General features: G+C 47.3%; 10 protein-coding genes across 10 annotated transcripts; 6 read left to right on the forward strand and 4 right to left on the reverse strand.

Annotated features, from left to right (window-relative positions):
• Positions 1–183: 183 nt before the first annotated feature.
• Positions 184–1074, forward strand: N7471_008448 (2EXR domain-containing protein; the record flags this gene model as incomplete). Its single annotated transcript, XM_057281167.1, has 1 exon — positions 184–1074. The coding sequence occupies one exon, from the start codon at positions 184–186 to the stop codon at positions 1072–1074; it is 891 nt and encodes a 296-aa protein (XP_057135427.1).
• Positions 1075–1447: 373 nt separating this feature from the next.
• On the reverse strand, positions 1448–2392 carry N7471_008449 (uncharacterized protein; the record flags this gene model as incomplete). The annotated part of the gene is made up of 3 exons (XM_057281168.1): positions 1448–1681; positions 1742–2230; positions 2312–2392. The coding sequence occupies 3 exons, from the start codon at positions 2390–2392 to the stop codon at positions 1448–1450; spliced, it is 804 nt and encodes a 267-aa protein (XP_057135428.1).
• A 1464-nt stretch (positions 2393–3856) lies between these two features.
• N7471_008450 (uncharacterized protein) lies at positions 3857–7410 on the forward strand (the record flags this gene model as incomplete). Its single annotated transcript, XM_057281169.1, has 9 exons — positions 3857–4315; positions 4381–4523; positions 4584–4955; positions 5015–5093; positions 5160–5333; positions 5398–5462; positions 5517–5741; positions 5809–6398; positions 6461–7410. 9 exons carry the CDS (start codon positions 3857–3859, stop codon positions 7408–7410), a joined length of 3057 nt encoding a protein of 1018 aa, XP_057135429.1.
• A 1908-nt stretch (positions 7411–9318) lies between these two features.
• N7471_008451 (putative tubulin-specific chaperone c) lies at positions 9319–10700 on the reverse strand (the record flags this gene model as incomplete). Its single annotated transcript, XM_057281170.1, has 4 exons — positions 9319–9525; positions 9592–10287; positions 10340–10500; positions 10586–10700. 4 exons carry the CDS (start codon positions 10698–10700, stop codon positions 9319–9321), a joined length of 1179 nt encoding a protein of 392 aa, XP_057135430.1.
• Positions 10701–12266: 1566 nt separating this feature from the next.
• Positions 12267–14101, forward strand: N7471_008452 (S53 family peptidase; the record flags this gene model as incomplete). The annotated part of the gene is made up of 2 exons (XM_057281171.1): positions 12267–13762; positions 13813–14101. 2 exons carry the CDS (start codon positions 12267–12269, stop codon positions 14099–14101), a joined length of 1785 nt encoding a protein of 594 aa, XP_057135431.1.
• A 344-nt stretch (positions 14102–14445) lies between these two features.
• On the forward strand, positions 14446–15363 carry rpnL (proteasome regulatory particle lid subunit rpnL; the record flags this gene model as incomplete). The annotated part of the gene is made up of 2 exons (XM_057281172.1): positions 14446–15012; positions 15085–15363. The coding sequence occupies 2 exons, from the start codon at positions 14446–14448 to the stop codon at positions 15361–15363; spliced, it is 846 nt and encodes a 281-aa protein (XP_057135432.1).
• A 266-nt stretch (positions 15364–15629) lies between these two features.
• Positions 15630–16928, reverse strand: N7471_008454 (uncharacterized protein; the record flags this gene model as incomplete). The annotated part of the gene is made up of 2 exons (XM_057281173.1): positions 15630–16632; positions 16723–16928. 2 exons carry the CDS (start codon positions 16926–16928, stop codon positions 15630–15632), a joined length of 1209 nt encoding a protein of 402 aa, XP_057135433.1.
• Positions 16929–17261: 333 nt separating this feature from the next.
• N7471_008455 (uncharacterized protein) lies at positions 17262–17507 on the reverse strand (the record flags this gene model as incomplete). Its single annotated transcript, XM_057281174.1, has 1 exon — positions 17262–17507. The coding sequence occupies one exon, from the start codon at positions 17505–17507 to the stop codon at positions 17262–17264; it is 246 nt and encodes an 81-aa protein (XP_057135434.1).
• A 102-nt stretch (positions 17508–17609) lies between these two features.
• N7471_008456 (pyridoxal phosphate-dependent transferase) lies at positions 17610–17957 on the forward strand (the record flags this gene model as incomplete). Its single annotated transcript, XM_057281175.1, has 1 exon — positions 17610–17957. One exon carries the CDS (start codon positions 17610–17612, stop codon positions 17955–17957), a length of 348 nt encoding a protein of 115 aa, XP_057135435.1.
• A 1974-nt stretch (positions 17958–19931) lies between these two features.
• N7471_008457 (MFS transporter) lies at positions 19932–21603 on the forward strand (the record flags this gene model as incomplete). Its single annotated transcript, XM_057281176.1, has 5 exons — positions 19932–20019; positions 20077–20322; positions 20377–21222; positions 21290–21463; positions 21518–21603. The coding sequence occupies 5 exons, from the start codon at positions 19932–19934 to the stop codon at positions 21601–21603; spliced, it is 1440 nt and encodes a 479-aa protein (XP_057135436.1).
• Between the last annotated feature and the right edge of the window lie 36 nt (positions 21604–21639).

Genomic DNA, 21639 nt, shown 5'->3' on the forward strand with positions numbered 1-21639 from the left:
CCTAACTAATCAGGAATATATGATGCAAATCCTGTTCTGGAGAATTTACAATTTAGGGGTCCAAAAGTTCTAAAGTGGAATTTCGTCTTCACTCCACTTCATCCCCTTCATCCCGCTTTACTCTTTACAAGGCTTTAGAAAAGGGAGACAAGACGCTCTGGTTTCCCTCATCCACCAGCCTCCATGGATAATCATAATTTTTATTTCTTCTCCCGGCTTCCCACCGAGTTGAGATTGGCCATCTGGCGTGAATGTCTCCCATGCCGAGTGATAGAAATAGACCAGCCTTTCGATGAACTCGTCTTTGACTTGGTGACCCAAACACCGTGCGAGCTGAGGACAACATCCGCTACTAACCGACATCCGCCGCTCATCAGCCGAGTATGTCGCGAATCGCGCCTGGTCGCCTCTAAGGCTGGCCACAATATCGAGAAGAAAGCGCCCAAAGATTCGGATTGGTTCTCTTCCGGCAAATTTGAAAAATTATGGATCGATCCTTCTCGAGACTCAATCCACTTAAATTGGACACCTTGCTACGAACCTCACTTTCCTAACTTTGGGAGTGCGCTTGACCGTCTCGCATGGAATGCTGCCCAAGTTCGAGGGAAGGGCTCTTTCATGCTTTATTATCTCGACTCCGATTTTGATGGAGACGTCAAAATGGAGGACAGAGTTGGACCCGTGCAGGAATTACACCACGGGGCTATCGTGATGCGTGTTATCGTGGTGCATACTACGTTCCAGGATGCCGCAAGATCAGGCTTGTTTGGGCACTTCGGTGATGCACCTATTCAGATCGTCGATGTGTCTGACGAACTAAGAATAGACGCTTTCTTTGATTTTGCAAATCAATGCGAGTCTAGCGCCAAGCAATTCATCACAAAGCGGCAAGACTTTCATAGAGACTCTGCAGAGTCGATCAAGGCCACCCTGAGGGAAAAGCTCGCCGAAAGATTTGGAACCCAAGCACTACCTCCGATGTATCCCGCGATCATGTTTAGGTTTTGCCCTCGTTGGTGCAACCATTCCCTTAAGCTGTCAACGAACCCAAGATATCCACAAGAATGGCGTTGATAGTCAGAAATATTCGGTCGCATAGAACTAGATAAAATGTCCACTCATTCATAAAGCTGTCTTGAAATTAGATGGAATTGAATAATATATTAGAATTGACCCCATGTCAAAAGTGCAGATTTTGTAAATCAAGGTGAATATCGAGGATAATTCTATAGCCCCGGAGCCTTCTGACCCAATAAGTTCACTCTACTTTTGGGTCAGATCAAATTTAGCAACTACAGGAGACCGTAAACATTTGAGCATCAGCATTCGAATAAAGAGAACTGATATATATATATATATATATAATTGTCGGATTGTAAATTGGAAAGCAGTTGTCGACCTGACCGGGCAATTATCAAGTCTTTCCTCCCCAAGAACTGTGCCAACACTATGTACAGGAGAATTCAAGAAGCTGTTGATTGAGCTGAAGTGATTGAAGAATTCTGTAATGGCTTCTTCCCTTGTCCACTTGGTTTTCCACGTTTGCGTAGTTTTCAATGTAAGCTTGGATTTCAGCTGGGAGCTTTCCCTCCATGCCAGGGTTGGCGGCGATCGTAGCACGGGCATCGACCATTGATATAAGGTATCCACCTGGGAGCGTTTTGGTGAATATTTCGCATTTCTGATTGAACGTGTGGTTAGCGAGTCATCACCAACAATTTACTTATCGTAATAGACATACCCAGTCTGGATTCAACCTCCGGAGCCTGTCGTCCACACCCCTTCTCAGATAATAAGTCATGTCGGCGGTCCGTGCCTCAAAAACTAGCGTAAATGCCTTCAACACCTTTTCAGCCTGAGTCCTAAGGGCATTTGTTGCGGCGTCTCTTTGAACGTTGTCATAAACACTGTCGACGAGTGTTTGCATGATAGTCATATAGGGGGGAGTCGCCATTGCACCCCATTTCTCCGGGTAGATCTTGGTTGCGTCATAATTGAGGTTGAACCCATTACTGTCCAACTGAACGACCGCGTATCTGACGTCTGGATCCAAATCATGGCCAACTTCTGTCCTTCCAAGCCAAGGTTCTCCCCTGCTTTGGATGTGTTTGAGAAACTCGTCAAAATAGCAAATGCCACCTGGGCCAGTACCGGGGCAGTCTCTCCCGATGGCGTGCACACCTCCCCTGGAAATTGTATCGATACGGTAGACATAGTACAAGAAAACACCCTGATGGAAGATTAGCGGTTATCCATGAGACGGGGGTTCCAGACGAAGCTCTTCGCGAGTATAATGAAAGAGTCCAATTACCTCAAACGGTGATGCCCTCAAAGACGCAAGCACTTTGGTTGCCAACAGAGATAAACCGAGCCATAGGATTGAGAACTTCATGGTGGGAATTGTCAAGTGCCCCGACACAGATTTCAAGGTTTATGGGCAAACGGAAACGAATGAAGGACTCCAGGAGGCGGAAATGCACGAGATTAGATATAAAACATAGCTTGATTTTTGAAATCAAAGATAAGTCTAGTACAGAGGGTTACATTGTGTCCGCATACCATTCTAATTCCGAGCCCGCTTTATGGTGGATACTATACTAAAGAGTTAGCTGGTACCTGATAATCATCTTGGCCCCTGAATCAAATGAGGACCCATCGGCAGTGTGCAAAGTATCTAGAATTAGCAAGCCGAGTAGGGCCGCCAGGATCCGTGTGTCAATATCTACAGTACAATGTTTTATGCCAGGCTGAGTTGTTTCATCGTTTGCAGTGGATTCCTTAACGCTTGGCCCCCAGAGCCCCTTAAAGGCACGGAAAGAGTGGAGCTAATCTAAGGTTCGGTGGGGGCCATAAGCCTCGTGGGGCGGTTGCAGAAGGGGACCAGAATCAAAATTTCGAAATCTTACCCCAAAATTATTATCACGCGTATATGCGAAGCAATGGGGCCGAAGTTAAAGGTTTTTTTTTACCCCTCCCAGAGATGGGGCGATGCAGAGATCCCTCCTTTTTGTTAAGTATCTACGTAGATAGGGCTTTGTGGACGGCTCTTCCTATGCCGCCTGTTGAGGATTCATGTCAAACTTTTCTGCCAGGGACGATATAAAGTCGATTCAAAGGGGACGAGAAGTTAGAGGTATCTTATCCAAATAGAGTTAGAGTTGCGAAATAGTGTGTACAACTATGTATGCAGGCTCGGGTATGGAATTTGCATGTATGTGCATACAATGGGGGCTAAACCCAAGGTTTCCTTCCGAATTTGACATAAAGTCTAATGCAAAAGCTTATCAAAACGACTGGTACCTTCGCACTGGCCCCCTGTGGAGTCTCAGGTACAGAAGACCGACATATGTACATCGTATAAGCAATGGCCAATCTTTTAAGATATGCCAAGGATGACCTAAAACATTGGTACTGGCCCCAAGTGGAGCCTCAGGTACAGAAAGAAGATCGACATATGTACATCGGCTAAGCAATGGCCAACCTTTTATGCCAAGGATGGCCTAAAATATTGGTACTGGCCCCCGGTGGACCCTCGGAAATAAATCTCGCAGGGACTTTAGGTCTCAATATCTGGGTACCGCGATAATAGAACGGGAGAAGAACAAAAGAGGTAAGTTGAACCCACTGAGCTCATTTGGAGATGGGCCGTCCGCCTCCTCTGTGCATTTTTGAAACCAGGTTGCAATGATCCAGGGACCCGTTCATCGTGTAGACCACCTATTAGAGCAATGTGGAGTGTGAAGCTAGCAATTTAGTGATGTGACTCTAAGTCGGGTCGATAGGAGCGTGTCGGCCGTGATAAAACCTATTAAAGATTCATGTCCCTTCAGTGTAAAATTCGAGTCATCCGAACATCATGTCCTTCCTTACTGCTCTGGTGTTGAGTTCCCTCATTTCTAGTACTGTCGGAAGTACTTGCAAATACATCAAAGTAAATGCCGATGATGGGTGTTACAATCTTGCCACTCGTTGTGACATAACGCAGAATAAACTCACGGAGTATAACACGAAGACTGACTTCTGCAAAAATCTGGAAGCTGGTGATTATGTCTGTTGCTCCGCGGGATCCTTGCCAGACTTCTCTCCCAAGAAAAACTCCGACGGCTCTTGTCATAGCTACACCGTCAAGAAGGATGAAACGTGCTCGAGTATCGAATCAGACAACCTGATGAAGACGGGAGCAATTAAAGACTACAACGGTGAGACATGGGGCTGGGCTGGATGCAACAGTCTCCAGTTTGGACAAAACATATGTTTGAGTGATGGCACGCCTCCTTTCCCATCTGAACTAGATGGTGCCGTTTGTGGCCCCCAGGTGAGCTTTCCCTAATAGCCTTGACTCGACTTGATTATTAGTGTATTAACAAATGCAACTATTAGGTGAAAGGCACGGTGAAGCCAACCAATATGCCATACACTAACTGGACCAATCTGAACCCGTGCCCTCTTAACGCATGCTGCGATATTTGGGGCATCTGTGGTGTAACATCTGAATTCTGCACCAATAGCACTGCCGAGACCGGGTCAGTAAATAGATAACAGGTTCCCCTTCATTATCTCAACTGAATCTAATAACCATGCAGGGCTCCTGGAACGGCCAAGAATGGAACCAACGGATGTATCTCGAACTGTGGCACTGATATCATCAACACTGACGAGAAGGCCGACCAAGTTATGCGTATCGCGTACTTTGAAACCTTTAACCTGGATCGCGAGTGCATGCACATGGACATCTCCAAGCTTGAGGGCAGCGAATACTACACGCACGTTCACTGGGCTTTTGCCAACATTACCCAGAATTTCGAGGTTGATGTCAGCGGCTACCAGGATCAGTTCGATGGCCTTAAAAAGCTCCATGATATCAAACGAATTCTCAGTTTTGGTGGCTGGGGATTCTCAACTACTGAATACACCTATTCCATCCTTCGCAATGGTGTTAAGGAGGTCAATCGCCAGTGAGTTACGCAAGCGTGCCGCCTCAGCATATATTTTTCTGGCTTACTGACATGTATAGGACTCTGGCTGATAACGTGGTCAACTTCATCAAAGAACATGAGCTCGACGGCATCGATTTTGACTGGGAATATCCTGGAGTAAGTTTTACTTTTCTTCTCTAAACTGCCTATGGGCTCCTGTTTCTATACTAACAAACTTCTCAGGCCCAAGACATCCCAGGCGTTCCCGCTGATAGCAAAGATTCTGGCAAAAACTATCTCGAGTTCCTCAAGCTAGTCAAAGCTCAATTACCTTCCTCCAAACACCTCTCCATCGCTGCGCCGGCATCATACTGGTACCTGAAGAATTTCCCCATCAAAGAAATTTCCGAGGTGGTTGTAAGTACAGCGACAAGACCTTTTGCGGTAAATGGGAATTATGGGTGACTGACACAGTTTGAAGGACTACATCGTCTACATGACATACGATCTTCATGGCCAGTGGGATTATGACAGCCCTTACGGCGAGTAAGTAGCAGTTGTGTTTGACCTATTGGTTCCATTTACTAAAAGCTTGAACAGTGATGGTTGCCCTGAGGGTGGCTGCTTGCGTAGCCAAGTGAATCAGACTGAGACCCATTCCTCCCTCTCGATGATCACGAAAGCGGGAGTTCCCTCGAAAAAGGTGGTGGCAGGTCTTCCACTTTACGGACGCAGCTTCAAAATGAAAGATCCCAAGTGTAGTGGCCCCAATTGCCATTTTACTGGACCCGAGTCTGGTGCCACGAAGGGGATTTGTACCGATACGTATGTCTACCGTTTCATTTCTAGCTTGCCCAAGCTCAGTTCATGCGTCCTAATCTCACTCTCCCAGAGCCGGTTATATCTCCAACTATGAGCTCTATGAACTCATTTCGAAGTCTGAAAACACCGAATCGTATAACTTCACCATCCAGCAATATGAAGATGAAGGAGATGTTCTCATCTATGACGGGAATTGGGTATCATGGCTGACACCAGAAAGCTACGCCAAACGGAGAGATTGGACCGATGGCATGAACTTTGCGGGAACATCCGACTGGGCTGTCGATCTGAACCAGACCTACGCCGACCTTGGCCTTGGTGATGAATTCGAGAGCTCTCTTGATGAAGAAGACGATTTTGAGGTTTGTGACTACTCTAAGACGTCCAGCTTCAAGAACCTCGATGAACTTGCGGCTGCTTCGGGGGACATGCGGTCCGATTGTATCGCTGTCTACACACTTCAGACGTTGATCACTATGCTGAACACTGCTTATGACAACTACACAGACGTCAACAGTGGATATGATGCCCTTTTTGACTACTATGTTACCTACATGGAAGACACGGTTCCAACTGTCCTCGACACTGTGCTCTTGATGGAGGGCGATGGTGTTAATACGGGCAACGGAGCGGCACCTAAATTTGCAGATGGCGCATCTTGTAAGAATGGACCTAGATCAATTACATAAGGCGAAACGCTAACATGAAGACCCATCGAACAGATTTCAATTGTGACTATAGCGGTGTGTCTAAAAACTGTGAAGGCTTAAACCACGGGAATGATCTTTTGCCCGAGAACGAAGACATCCATTGGAAGCTCACTGATGAAGATGGCTGGGACAAGGCGCTGGCCAACCAAGGCATTTCAGCGGACTATGTTGAGTTTGGTGACTATACTCGGCACCAGCATCACGAGCCTTTTGGTGGGCGAGGTCGCGCAGACTACGACTACTATTTCACAAACTTTCCCATAAAGAACAAGACCATGGTCGTGCCGAACCCCAAGGATATCGTCCTGAATGCTCTGCCCCACATTCCAGACCTGCGTATGGATATGCAAGCTACTGTCTTCGACATGATGTTTGGTCAATGGGTCGGTGGCTCCCTCAATGATCCATCCCAGGTATACAGCACTCCGGTATTCACCATCATACAAGCGATCGAGGGCATGGCAAAGGCCAAAAAGCTTGGCCAGGAAGAGAAGGATGCGGAGGAGGAGGAGAAAGCGGAAAAGAAAAAGGACTTGATCTTAACGATTGTTAGCGTTGCTCTTATCGTGAGTACTATTCCTTGCAAAATCACTTCACCAAAGCAAAAGAAAACAAAAGCTAATTCGACAATACAGTTTGTGCCTTTTGTTGGTGAAGAAGCCGCCGCCGCAGCTGGGATGGCCACCCTCGCACGCAGTATTGCTGTGGCAGGTGAAGCAGCCAATGCTGGTCTTGCCATTTATGACACGGTGCAAGACCCTAAGTCTGCTATAGTGAATGTCATCGGTGCCGCTCTTGGAGTTGGCGCTATTGCAAAAGCTGAGCGCACCGGTTCAGGTCTTAAAGCTACGGCCAAGCTTCGAACGGAGATGAAGGCGAGCGAGGTTGCCAGCTTGGGCAAACTTTTCCAAGCAAATGATAACACACTGCAAAATCTCATGAAGGTGTGCAGATTGAAGTGAGTCACGCCGGCTTACAATAGTGTCTGTTTTTTTCAGGTATCACTCCCCCTCTGAGTCGATTTTCATACTTTACCACTAGCTTTTCCTATCTACATGGGCTCTCCTAAAGCCCCGAGGAAAGAGAAACTATTGGAGCATAATCTTGTACACAAAGTTAGTAGTTGAGATTCTTAGATATTGAACTCTTCGGTTTCTTGAAATGCACTCTTTCTTTCACTCAAAGTTAGCACCCACTTGCTTCAGATGTTGCGTTGTGGCATCAGCAAATGCACCATTGACTGGTGCATCTGGCTGATGAACAAAATTGTTCCAATCGAAATCATTGCCCTTCATCGAGCGTTTTAGGAAGGAAAAAATAATCTCAAAACGAAAAAATTGAATAATGAAAAAATTGTTGCTATAAGTCTAGAGCCGAAAGAACTTTTGAATAGGTTATCATATCCTCATATCAGAAATAAAGATCGAAGGAACCCTTTTATGTTCTACTCCTGATGTACGCGCCATGCTCATGCTCATGTCTAGGTATAGTTCGGTGTATGCTAAGTAGCAGGTGACACTAAACCTAAGGGATAGTGGAAAGCACTGAGACACGGCGCGTGAAAATACCACGGTTTGGCCAAAGGCCACGCACAATCGTGCCCTTTTCATCGTCACACAGACTTACTCCGTATCCATCTGCGTTTTGTGCTTTCCGCTGGCTCGCCCGGGCCGGAACTCGCGGGGCTCGACATTACTCTCATACCCCCTTATCATCAGCAAATGCTTTTTCCCTTTTTTTTTCTTCGACACGAATCTCATCGGCTACGCTTCACCTCCTACGATCCTTGATGGCCTGACATTCTCCATGCATCGCATACCCTTCGATCCTTTTCGCCCTTTCCTTCGGTTCTCACTGTTTCCTTCATCTCCTTATGATGGACTGGTCTCTCTCCTTTTGCTTTGGTCCTTTTCTGTCACACTTCGAGCCTGGACATATCCTCCATCTTCGTATATCGTGTTTTCGTTTTTAGTGTACAGCTCGCTTTCTTAGTCTGCTTTAGGGTTATATTTTGGGTCTATTTCTTGCTTTGCACTGGATGCGGGAGTGTTGCAATGCTTTGGAGACTTCCTTTCAACCCAAGTCTGGGTTGGGCCCTCCTAGGCCCTAAACCGAGACGTCGTGTGTTTGGTATGGTCTAGTGATAATATACGCTGTATTCTTACCACAAATTACGATATACCTCAACTACGCGCAGTCTGAGTAACTACTCGGTGAACAAGCACTCCAGGGCCGACCTAACTACTGACTGGGCATACTCTGAGCACCTGGGCACTATTTGAACACTACTAAGCATACCCCCAGCCGCGGGGCCTGAGTGTTCACTGAGTAATCACCCTATGCTGTGAAATATTCAGTGAGCAGGACCCTTAGCCTCATATAGCGGCACCCCGATCGGGAAATTCGCATCGGCGACCTAAAATCCGGCACATACTGCTACATATGTAGGTCAAATTATGTATCCATCCATTATCCTTCCTACATCACCAAGGACAGAGGCTGCATAAGCAGCTAAGTACATATTCTTATTTCATTCAATGAGTGAATCATAGATCAGACTCAAATTAGTATATGCTCCTCCGTCAATCTATTATATTTCTGTCTGTAGCTACAAGTACATAGTAAAGGCTACAAGTACATATCTGGAGTAGCGCAACTAAGCTTGAGTCCTTCCCCAAATTCAAACATCGTAAAAGTCGTAACTGATCATGGTGGCGTCAAGAAAAAGAGTGAAAGTTGTGATTATTTGAAGTAGAAATGGCGTTATCAATCGCGTGGACACATAATGACAATTGATGTCGAGGATGCGTCCTGTAGGAACATGTCCGTTCAGGTAGGAAGTAAGAAATCGATGAAGCGAGCAGGGAGAACTAGTTTTGGACTATTTTTATGGCATGCAAGATGTCGTCAAGAGACCATCCCGGCCCGCCGGGAACAATCTCTGCCCAAACCTCTTCGGAAACGGCATCGTTGGGGTCGAGCAGACTCCAGTTTGGACTAGGCTCCGGCTTAATCCATTTGAAATCTTCGACCTGGCTCCAGCGGTCTTCGTGGTCGGGACGGTCATGGTTCAAGGCCTAGATAGAAGAATGAATGTAAGTACAAACCCGGAGAAGAGAGATAGCCACGAGGAGAACACTGACATATGCCTTCGGGATCCGACCAAACCGGATATTGGAACAGTCCTCAATAATAGGGTTGCTAGAGCAGCTGAGATAGACATCAACGTTGCTACAGTCGTGCATGCGGAATTGACGGCATGACACCACAATCACGCTCTGCTCAACGCCGGTAATGTGTGCAGGGCCATTGACTTGGCCGCAGATCAATAAGCTTTCTTTGATCCCCTTGGCAGTCAGACTGGCATATGGCTTTCCGTTGGCAGTGGGAATGGACATATCAACGATGCAGCGATCCAGGGAGGTGATAGACACCGGGACTGTGGATGTCGACCCGGAGGCAGGAAGCATAATGTGAAGTCTATGATGATCATCGACCGACACAGAGGATATGCCGGTGGCCGCAAAGGCACCACCGGGCTTCTCCGAGTGGGGCTTTGTGGCAAAGTCCCCGGTCGCTACACCCGGGAATGAAGTGGGCGTAAGCTCCGGTTTCAGTGGGCTGGAAGGGAAGTTGGGGGTGTGGTTCGCGGACGAGTCAATGGACGAGGCACCCGGAGAGTGGTACCCAGGAACGCTAAGCCGTCCTTCAACTGCCAGCACGGCAGCGTCAGACAAAGAGACAGCAGAGGTGTTTTTCTTGGTCTTGAAGCTAAACTTTGATCGGGGCTCGAATGCTGCACGTGTCTCGGTCAATCGATCCTGCAAAGCTTTGATTGCCTGTAGAGGTGTCAGCTCTAGTCTATCAAGCTAGATTGTGAATAGCGTTTACCTCCGCATACACCCTCTGATCATAGGTGGGAATATAGCTCGCTGCATCCTTGACTTCATTGGATAACCGCACGATCCCGGCAAGGCAGTGGTCTGTTGCATCAGTACGTTCACCACCGACAAGAGATGTATCTGCAAGACGATCCATCTCCTGTTGCAAATCTAGAATGGTAGTGTTATCAGCACGCGTCTGTTTGACTATGTTGATTGATAATGAAGTGGCGTTTGCACATCAACGGGTACATACCAGTGATCTCATGCTGAAAGTAGCGGAAGAAGCGCTCCTTCATGGGGATATCAGCTTTCGAGACAGTCTGATTATCCGCCGACAGTCGACGTGGCTGTATTTCTGCTTCAGTCATGGCGTATGTAAAAATGTTTAGGATTGAAAGCGGAGATGAAAGACTGGGGAAGGACGAGAGACTGTGAGATACGTGGGAATGTATCAATGACGTCGATTCGATCCTAAGTTGATCATACCACCCCGCACAGTATTTAAAGCCAAGTCAATCAGATCCTGGCTTCCAGGCTTATTTGCGATGTTTTGAGATGATTGTCACTGAGATATTGGCAAGAAATCCCAGTATTTCCCCACATTCAAATATTTTGTATCAACCTCACCGGGCTCAAAATCCAAAATAAGTTCGGATATTCGGAAAGTCGGGCTATATTAAAGTCAATCTCACGGTATCCACTTGTGAATATATATATATATTTTTTTGAAGTGATGGGCCTCAGACCTCAGATTGACGCGATACTGACTGCAGCTTCACTGTGACGTCGATCATCCCGCATTTCTCGGAGTTCGGAAATCAGATGATCCGGGTGGAGTTTCAGGCGACAAGGCATAAACTTGGTTTTATACTTCGTCTTTTCGTCCTGTACCACATATATTATGTTACCCTTTAAGCTGGACATTTGGAGAAAGACTAAAGACAGTGAAAGGTTACTCCAGTTTAGGATGCCACATGGGATGGTTTGTTTTGTTCATTTTCTATTACTAGATTGACACAGTGCGAGACAATGGATTCCTATGTTGGTGGTACAATCCAAGCCGATCTAGGCCGATAAAGCTCTCTCTGATCCATTAAGGGATATGAGCCTTGAGTATTGAGCCAGTAAAGCTCATTTTTGCACAGGGGTAATACAGCGGAAGCACTGGGCTGAACTATTGCAACGTAAGGTTTTGTTCGGTTGGACAAGCACAAGCTGGCCAAATGAGACTGTTCACGAGCTTATCCCGGATGATAAGCTCCTTACAGCCGGGTTCATACAGGTCATGGCCTCTAGTTCCCAGAGAGCCAAACGGAAACATATGGCCTTGTGCCGAGCATAAAGTCTATGTGTGCTTTAGGTAGTAAGCAGTCCCTATACGGGCAGTCTCTCTCGATAGGCCATTCATATTTTTGGTGAGAGAAATAATTAGCTGCAACTTGCATGATCTCATTTGTAAATCTAAATATTAAAAGAGACTGAATGTTTGGATTTATGGAATTTCATAGTTAACACATATTCGTCTCTATTGAGAATCAGAAATTAGACATGTACCGACATATCCTGAGGTCCTAGGGTATCAGGACTAACATTTTACAATTCTGCCTTACCTCTAAATGTATTTGCCCGGACATGTCGGCAGTGATAAGAATCTAACTAACACGAGTGGACCCAGTCGGCATATGGCAGATCTCGGTGACTATCATGTTGGTGTGCAACGTTGTACAGTTGTGTTCCCACTTGCTGCCAACGTCTTATCCACTTAGTACCTAGGTCGGCTGGTTCTAATAACTTACCAGATGGTATAATGGTATACTAGTTTTGTGAATATCGATATATTTCCCACTCGTCTAGAAAATCATATATTTACATAGTCTGATGGCCACGGCGAGTATTTATTCACCGAGCTACTTCAGCAAGTATTTAATGACAAAATGAGACTTCAATTTCTACTTCTTCGAGCTCTGGCCCTTGTGCTATGCTATATCCAGTTGGTGTTTGCCGTTGGTTCCAGCTATCAACTGGTTGAACATCTAGACAAGGTACCGGATGGCTGGTCAAGAGTGGATAGACCCTTGGTGTCTAAACTTATAAAATTCCGACTAGCGATTACCCAGAATAACGCCGGAGAGTTCGAGCAAAAGGTCATAGAGCTCTCAACCCCAGGCCACGCGAGCTACGGTCAACATATGAAACGCGATGAAGTGAAGCAATTATTGGGCCCATCACCTGCCATTTCAGATAAGATTATCGCATGGCTGCGATCAGAAAATGTTCCAGCCAGTTCCATCAACTTGGATGGCCATTGGATCTCGTTCACAGTTCCAATTTCTCAGGCCGAGCAGATGATGAAAACACAGTTTTTCTACTTTAATCAACAAGACCAGCAAAGCGTCATCATCCGAACTCTTGGATATTCCGTGCCTAGGGCCTTACACCCCTATATCCAATTGATTCAGCCTACAACTCTATTCGGCAACCTCGTACCTCAAAGAAGCTCCATTTTCGAACCGAAGACAGCGACTTCTGAGCAGCTAGCCGCTGGATGCGATACAACTATCACATCAGATTGTCTTCGGAACCTGTATGGAATCGATAACACAACCACCAGACCCGAATGGCGGAATCGACTGGGAATATCTGGTTTCCTGGAACAATATGCTCGCCACGCTGATTTCGATGAGTTTTTGCGTCATTATGCCCAAAGCCACACAGACGCAAATTTCAGTGTCGCCTCGATCAATGGCGGCCAGGATGACCAACACTCCATGTCTGATAGTGTCGAAGCAAATCTAGACGTACAGTACTCCATTCCGCTGGCGGATGAAGTGCTAGCAACATTTTATAGCACCGGGGGACGTGGCCCTGTTATCCCCGAAATAACTCATCCAGACCCTACTGTATCGTCCAACGAGCCATATCTTGAACAGCTGCATTACCTCTTGAATCTCCCAGATGAAGAGCTCCCCGCGGTGCTTTCCAACTCATATGGAGAAAATGAGCAGAGTCTTCCACCGTCGTATTTAAACGCAACTTGCAGCTTATTTGCCCAGCTCGGTGCCCGGGGTGTTTCAATAATTTTCGGTAGCGGGGATGCTGGTCCGGGAAGTGCTTGTGTGAGAAACGACGGGACGAATCAAACCAGGTTTCTTCCCGGATATCCAGCGTCTTGCCCGTTTGTTACCTCTGTGGGTGGAACATACGGCATTAACCCCGAAAGAGCGGTTTCCTTCTCTGGGGGTGGGTTTTCAGAGGTGTTCGCCCGTCCCCAATACCAGGACCAGGCAGTGAAAGGATACCTTCGTCATCTTGGAAGGCGATGGAATGGACTGTACAATGCTACGGGAAGAGGGTATCCCGATGTATCAGCCCAAGCCGCGAATTTCATTGTTCGAGACCATGGCGAGTGGATCTCGGTCGGCGGTACAAGGTTTGTCTTTGATAGATTTTCGGAGAGCACAATGGGCTGACAGTGTACAGTGCTTCAACGCCAGTAGTTGCAGCGGTGGTTTCTCGGCTCAACTCTGTCCGTATTGCCCAGGGTAAGCCTCGAATGGGCTTCCTGAACCTCTGGCTTTATAGCCACGGGCAAACAGGGCTCAAGGATATTGTTCTGGGCAGCTCCTCGGGCTGTAAACGGAATCCTGGCGATTCTCGGGTACGGAATGCAAGTTGGGATGCCACCGTAGGGTGGGATCCGGTGACAGGGCTAGGAACGCCCTTATTTCCTACACTTGTGAAATTGGCACTGTCAGATGACCATGTGTAGACATGAATTTGAGTAATATATATATAGCTATCACAAACACTGAGTCATTCTGTCGTTCACTAGGTAATAATATCCAGCAAACAAAAATCAAGTAGCCTGGCTTGTGGTAGTAGTAGAAGGAGAAAGGTCAACATCCAGACCGGCGATTATCAAAATGCCCACACGTGACTGCAAGCTGACCGCCTACCGCAGCTCCGTCATGAGCACCGGAATGTCACCAGCAATCATCAACCAAAACCCGAACTCTCCATCGTCTCCACCGTTTTAATTACTGCCTTGGTCATACTCCGACTAGGCTGCCTTATTCCCTTTCAGCATTGTCCTAAACCCACACAACCTCCACCATGTCCGATCTACAGTCCCTTGTGTCAGAGCTCCACGGTGCTATCGAGCGCAAACAGTTCGACGCCGCCAACGACCTCCTCAGCCGTTCCAAGCGAGCTCTCCTTATGCAAAATGCCCTGATTCCGACTTCCTCCACACCTCCCCAGCTTGTCGTCCTTGCCCGCCAAGTCCTCGAACTCGGAGCACTTGCCTCCATCCGCCAGACCGACGCGCAGCTATTCACACGGTACTACCAGCAACTGCAGCCATTCTACGATCTTGAGAGACATGCCGGTATGCCCGGGCAGAGTTCTTCGGAAGTCGACTTTAGCACTAGCCAACGCAGCAAGATTACAGGACTGTATCTGCTTCTTCTTTTGAGCATGGGCGACAGTGCCAACTTCCACACCGTGCTAGAGGGATTGGTGGAAGAGGCGAGCTTGAAGGGTGGCCGTGTTGAGGATGATGCGTGCATCAAGTACCCCGTTGAGCTGGAGCGCAACTTGATGGAGGGAAGCTACGACAAGGTGTGGAGGGAGACTAAGTCCGAGCGTGTTCCGTCGGAAGACTTTGGTCTGTTTTCGAATGTAAGTTGCATGCGTGCCCAGCTAGCTATTCAATGTCTCCGTCGGCAAGGATACTAATCAGAAGCTTTATAGGTTCTCATCGGCACTATCCGCAATGAAATCGCAGGTTGCTCAGAGAAGGCATACCCCTCCCTCCCCATTTCCAACGCCAAGAACCTCCTCTTCCTTGAGTCTGAGGGTGCAGTGATCGAATTTGCCAAGCAGCGCGGCTGGATCCTCCGCGACGGCCGGATATACTTCCCTGTTGAGCCCGAGGCGTCTGCGAGGTCTGAGAGGGATATCCTGATGGCTAGCGGCACCGTTATTGAGAATGCTTTGGGTTATGCTCGCGAGCTGGAGACTATTGTCTAATTACACGCTCAATGGATCAATGGGAACGATATACTTTCTTCGGATATGAATGGCTCTTGTCTTGTCTTCGGGCGCGGATGTACTTGTATACCTGTCGCTTATGCATCGTGCTTTCTCTAGCGTGTTCATGACCACAATCATGTTAGAATAATTTCGGCTTACGAATTTCCAGTAGCATTTTAGTGAGGCCGACAACTCGAACCCTGCATATGGTAAGGTCTCGGCGTCTGGATGGACTTCTAAATTGGCAAGGCTTTTTTATTTGACTATAGATCAACAGCCCAAACACAAAGCCTGCGATCATAGAAACTACTCGAGACGCACAAAATCTTAGAAGAACGAGTCGTTTCCTGTCCACCCTCCCACACGCCACTGGCATAATTCATACTCTCATGCTCGGTAAACTTCGCCAGAACCTCAATCCCCCAATTCGGAGTCCCATCTTCGTGCTTGCACGTAACCCGAACAAGCCTCGTCCCGGCATGCATGCAGCTCGCCAGCACCAAAAAGCGGTACTCACCCGGAATCCTCGTGGTATTCAGCAACTGCATTCTCCAAACCCCACCATCAAGCCCTTGCTCGACGAGAACCTCTCCCCTCCGCGTAGCATGGTACACACGCAGACTCTCGTCATAGCACCCCGTCAGAAGAACCGGAGCATCATCAACCAAGGGAACATCAAGAGGCAGGATAGCAGTGACACCAGCAGTGTGGTGGCGAGCTCGATCATCATGCTCGAGCAGCATGGGCGAGATATGCTCGTCTGGATCATCCAACTCGGTGGTATTATCGAATCGGCGCGTGTGTAGCGAGCCGAAGTCATTGCCCGTGAACATGAATGGGGTCGCAGACGGGTTCTGGCTCTCGGCTTCTGGGGTTCCGGTGCTTGTTGACAATGCAACAAACCAGACTTCGATCATCTGTTTGGCTTCGTATGTGCCCCATTCTGCTATACTTTCTTCTTGGCAGATATCGCCCTCTGTCCCGAAGACGGCTGTCCGGCTATCTGAGAATGTGACGGCAAAGCCGTCTGCTGCTGGCTGGGGGAACCAGTTTTGCGGTGCCCAGGCGAGGAATAGTGCTGGAATTGATGGGTCTTCGTGTACTTGCTTCGTCCATAGTTGGGTGATGATTGGGGTGGAGGTGGTGGATACTTGGAATAGAGACACTGATCCCACGCTGCTTGCAATTGCGAATAGGTTCTTTTGTCTTGGGTGGAAATGTAGGTCAAAAACTGCGTATGGGACGGCAATTCTTTGGATTTGCGATCTAAGGGCTGTTAGTGGCTTCGTTATGAGGGTGTTATACTCGGCTCTCAGGCTGACTGGGAGGTAATATGCTTGATTGTGGTTGGCTTACAATATTTTGCTAACAGGGTCTAATTTCCATAGTTGTAGACTACCCGTTTTGGATTGCTCAATTTCTCCATCTTCTGTTTTGTTCTCTGATAGAAGGTAGGTGCCCACGATGAAATGGTCTGGGGCCTCGGGGCAGAACTCCAGGCAACTGGGCGGCTGGTCTAAAAAGACTGTAGTCGCTGACTGGGGGTGTTGAATGCTTGCCATTTCGATCTAGTCCGAGTTGTAATAATTCTAGACTTTGCAAGCCTCGGAGTTTAGTTGTCGAGTCCGGAGGGACGCCGGAATGTGGTGTCTGAATATGCCCGACGATATGGCCGCAGATAGGGTCTATCAAACGTCCAAGTCGCGTGACACACTATTTCCACTCTAATGATGCACAATATGACAGGAAAGGGACCCTTTGACGATCCAGTTGCTCTCGGTTTGTTACATTGATGGGATTTGGAGTCAAAAATCACATAGTGGGGCGGTGAGAATCCACGAAGTCGTGGGTATCGCACTTAGAGTACGGAATATATATAACCACGGATATATGTACTACATGAATGCATCTTCATTCCAGGTTATCAATAGTGATCTTCGGATTGAACCGGAATATATATACCCTTCGGTGCATAGTGATTTCGCAACCTTTCTTGATTCCTTCAGCTTCGCCATCAGAGCGAACTCTCCATTGGCAATCACACCCATTCGTTGTACAACCTGGCAGATTATCTCAGGCGTTGTCTCAGGATTCACGGCACACAGTCGAAGAGCTGTTCGACCACGCGGTTTATTGGTCATGATGGCAGCGGTGTGAACCCGTGGTTAATCATTTCCTCAATACCTCGATGCCCTAATAAATAAACAGGGTCCTTTGGAGCGATTCCAAATTATATCCGGAGTATGTTGCATGAGAAACAAAGATTGGTCGAGTCGACACCAGATGCTTTCATCCGCGGCACTCAATTGTTAGAATCCCGCATGGCCATTGCAAAGCTAGTTCATCCCCCGCTAAATACCGTCGTACTTGTTCCAAATGCTACTACCGGTATAGACACTATCCTTCGAAATATGGAGTACTCGACGAATAATCATATTGTGGTCTTTGAGACGGTGTATGGCACAGTCGAAAGAACAACACTTCATCTTTCCGAGACGACTGGGGTCAAGGTGACACGGATTCCACTTGAGTATCCTGTCTCTGATATCGAAGTTGTATCCCGTTTCAACCAAACCGTGGAGAAAATCTGACAACAGGGAGAAGAAGTTAAGATAGCTGTGTTTGATGTCATTAGCTTTCAGCCGGGCGTGCGGATGCCCTTCGAAAGTTTGATCAAATATGCAAGCAGTTGAGTATACTATCATGCGTTAATGGTGCATATTGCACTGGTCAGCTTTCTATCAATATCGTCGACCTTGATCCAGACTTCTTCGTGAGCAACCTCAACAAATGGCTATTTGTTCCACGGGGGTGTGCAGTCTTACACGCGCCCTCTCGAACCCAACCCGTTCTACGAACGAGTTTCCCAACGAGCTGGGGATTTTCCCCTAAGGTAAGTTCAGCAAGTACTCTTTATCCAATATGTGAACGAGATCGTATAAGTGTAGATAAAGAAAGACAAGAGGAAAAAGTCAAACAACACACGCAGAGAAGAGGGGGAGAGAGAGGAGATGGCTGAAGGTCTCACTTCCTTCTCCATAAATGGTATTCATGTCCATGGATCCCCTGCCAAATTCCTGGAGATATTTACCCAGACTCTGCGTGCTCCAGTCCGAAGAATTGTTATGTGTGCCCTTCATCGCCCAAAGCCCACGCCATTCGGGACTGCTTTTAGAGGATGGGGCTTGATGGATGGGAGATATATAAATATGCATTAGACTGCATGAAAAACAAGCGGTGAACACAGAAGCAAAGGATGGGATTGGCTCTGTACTAGCACAAGGAAATGCCTAGCATGAAGATACGTATTATGTAGGTGGGCTGGGCTGCATGGTAGTGCGGGCGCACGATCGGTTCACCTAGAAACCTCCGGGGCTAGGTATTCACATCAATTGCATAATTACTTTCCTCTTCTATTCTCATAAAACGCCATAATTTGTTTTTAGCAGCAGTATCATCATATCTGCACACTTTCTCATCATCGCTGAGGATTTCGCCTCACTTCCGATCATTGGCTTTCAGAATGCCCTCTCTCCATCTCCTACCAAATGGCCATGGTTCTTGTCGGAGCTCAAACATGCGCTTGTAAAAATTGGCTTCTTCTACTTGAGAAATTACCCGATTCCAGTCGAAGTTCAAGAGGAGCCGTCGTAGAGATCAGCTGCATTTTTCATCCTCCCTACCCTCCTCGGGGTAACTCTAGTATCAGCACTTCGGCAGCTTTCAAATAATACTCTCCAACAAGTGAAATTTCTCGGGGCCAAATCTTTAACCCACCAAGTAGTTATGATAATGGAATTCCCTTATACATCTACCAGCAATAATAGCAAATAGGACAAATTCCCCGGTGTTGGGCGCTTGACACGATTAGTGCTGATGCTACCGTCACCTGCCTAGGTACGGAGTACCTGTGGACTCCGTATGTAGTTATACTAGGTACAGAGACATATCTAGGTATCTAAGACCCCGGGGAGGTCTGACTAGATACTCCGTAGTGACCTCGGGAGGCCCGACGGTTGCCGACGGGCTATATGCGACTAGACACAATAACAGATTTGCGTAATATCTCTAGACCCACAGGTAACTAGATCAATCTTGATTGAAATACAAATATCTCTTAAGCTCTTGAAGTTCCATTCGGGACACTTGTACAGGGTGTGTGCGGTGGAGTGCATAAGACTTGGGATCTGCAGCAAAGGGCGTGAACTCTAAGTGTGACACACAAGTTGGTATTCATGTGTTGACTTTCTTGTTCGGAGTAGATGCATCGAGGATGCATTGGAGTTGCATTGAGGCGTCGATCACGATGTTCGCCTCAGCCGCCAGGGCGATCTGGATTGACTCATTGCCAATAGAAACCCGTCAACGGCACTTGAAAGGGGAGCTAAACGTGCAGGGTTTGTTAAATTCATACATTAATTATTATATATGTATCTTAATGAGCTAGCTTAATGCAATGGTATTTATTCCAGTTATGATCCTACCGCCTGAACAGAGTACTTAAATAATTTCTTCTCTGGCCCCCCACTTTTTGATTCTTCTCTTGTCAAGCTCTCAAAATTAAAATGGACGAGGATACAAAGCCATGGGGCTATAAATGGCGTTCATCTCGACTATTGGTGGTTTCGTCCATCACTGTTGCCTTATTCGCAGGTATGTGAGGTTGTTTCATTTTTTTCTCATATCTGAGTCATACTAACAATCCATCAGAGACATTTCTCTACGGGTTTCTTACTCCGATCTTGAGTTATATGCTCGAAGAACGACTGCATCTTGATCCATCACAAACTCAGAGGTACACCACGGCATTGCTCACGACCCATGGGTTCATTGGTCTCGTCTCTGCTCCGATTGTCGCTCACCTTGCGGAGAAGACTCCGAGCCAGAAGAAACCACTATTAATCGCTCTGGCGGGATGTTTTATGGGAACTCTTATCATTGCTGTCGCCCCATATGGTATGAACATCTCAATCTTGATGACGACTCTTTGAAGCTGATTATCGTGAAAAGTTTGGCTCCTCTTCGTTGGTCGCATCCTACAATCTATGGCGGGTGCCGCCACTTGGGTAGTTGGATTTGCTCTATTGGCAAACAATGTGGACAAGAAGCACCTCGGACAGTCGATGGGGATGGCCATGTCATTTGTAACCGCAGGAATGGTCGGCGGACCAACCGTGAGTGGCGCATTGCTTCAGTTATTTGGCTACTGGACCGCCTGGTCACTTCCATTGGTCGTACTTGTCTTGGATATCATTGCCCGCCTGGTCATGATTGAGCCTGGCCTCGGATCTCCAAAGAAAATTGGTTCTTTGAGCAAACCTGCTAGCACGTCAGTTCTCAGCAATGACGGGGGTCCAGAAGAATCGACTGCTCTGCTTTCTGATACACCGTCTACCGTCAAACCGGATGACTGTAAAGGGGAGAACAAGCATGACCTCAAACATGAATACTACAGAGTTATGCTCTCTGATCCACGTGTTTTGACTGCGCTGGCGAACGTTGTTGTTGTCTCCTCTCTCATGTCCGGCATTAACAACACTCTCCCTGTCCACCTAAGACAAGCATTTGGTTGGAAGAGTTTACTCATTAGTATGATGTTCTTCTGTCTCCAAGTCCCGAATATCGTTCTTAGCGGCCCGTCTGGATGGCTTCGTGATCGTATCGGAATACGGGGACCTACCGTTTTCGGCTGGCTCGCGATTATCCCTCTAATTTTACTTCTGGGGATGCCGGGAGACTCCCATTTCCCATGGGCCGCAGGGGATGCCGCTGGCAAGTCTATCTTTACCAGCAGTCTTATTGCTTTGGGTAGTATTCTGCCTCTTGTGCGCGGTGTAGGAGCCGTGCAACTGGCCTGTGAGTGATTCCATTTTATTTTGTGTTGTCCATTCCCCCACTAACAAATGTGCCTTTTTCAATATAGATGTTGTCAAGGACATGGAAGCTAAAGACGCGCATCTATTCGAGGCCAACAGAAGCAATCTGCGAGTCTTTTCCATGACCGAAGTCGGATTTAGTCTCGGCATGATGTTCGGGCCTTTGTTGACCGGCTCGCTATTTGAAGCAGTTGGCTTCTTTTACATGACTGTAGCACTAGGTGAGTCACACTGCCTAAAAATAACGTATTGTTCAATTTACTGACCCAGTGCAGCTGTTACCTGCCTCATCCAGGCCGTGATCTCCTGGCGTTGGTTGGATACCTTGCCCTCACCCGAAGCCCCCGAAGTTTCAGTTTAAACATTCGCATCGTTGATATATATGCATTGAAATGAG

Source organism: Penicillium samsonianum (genome assembly GCF_028829775.1).
Source record: "Penicillium samsonianum strain IBT 33392 chromosome Unknown utg000004l_segment0_segment0, whole genome shotgun sequence".
NCBI lineage: Eukaryota > Fungi > Ascomycota > Eurotiomycetes > Eurotiales > Aspergillaceae > Penicillium > Penicillium samsonianum.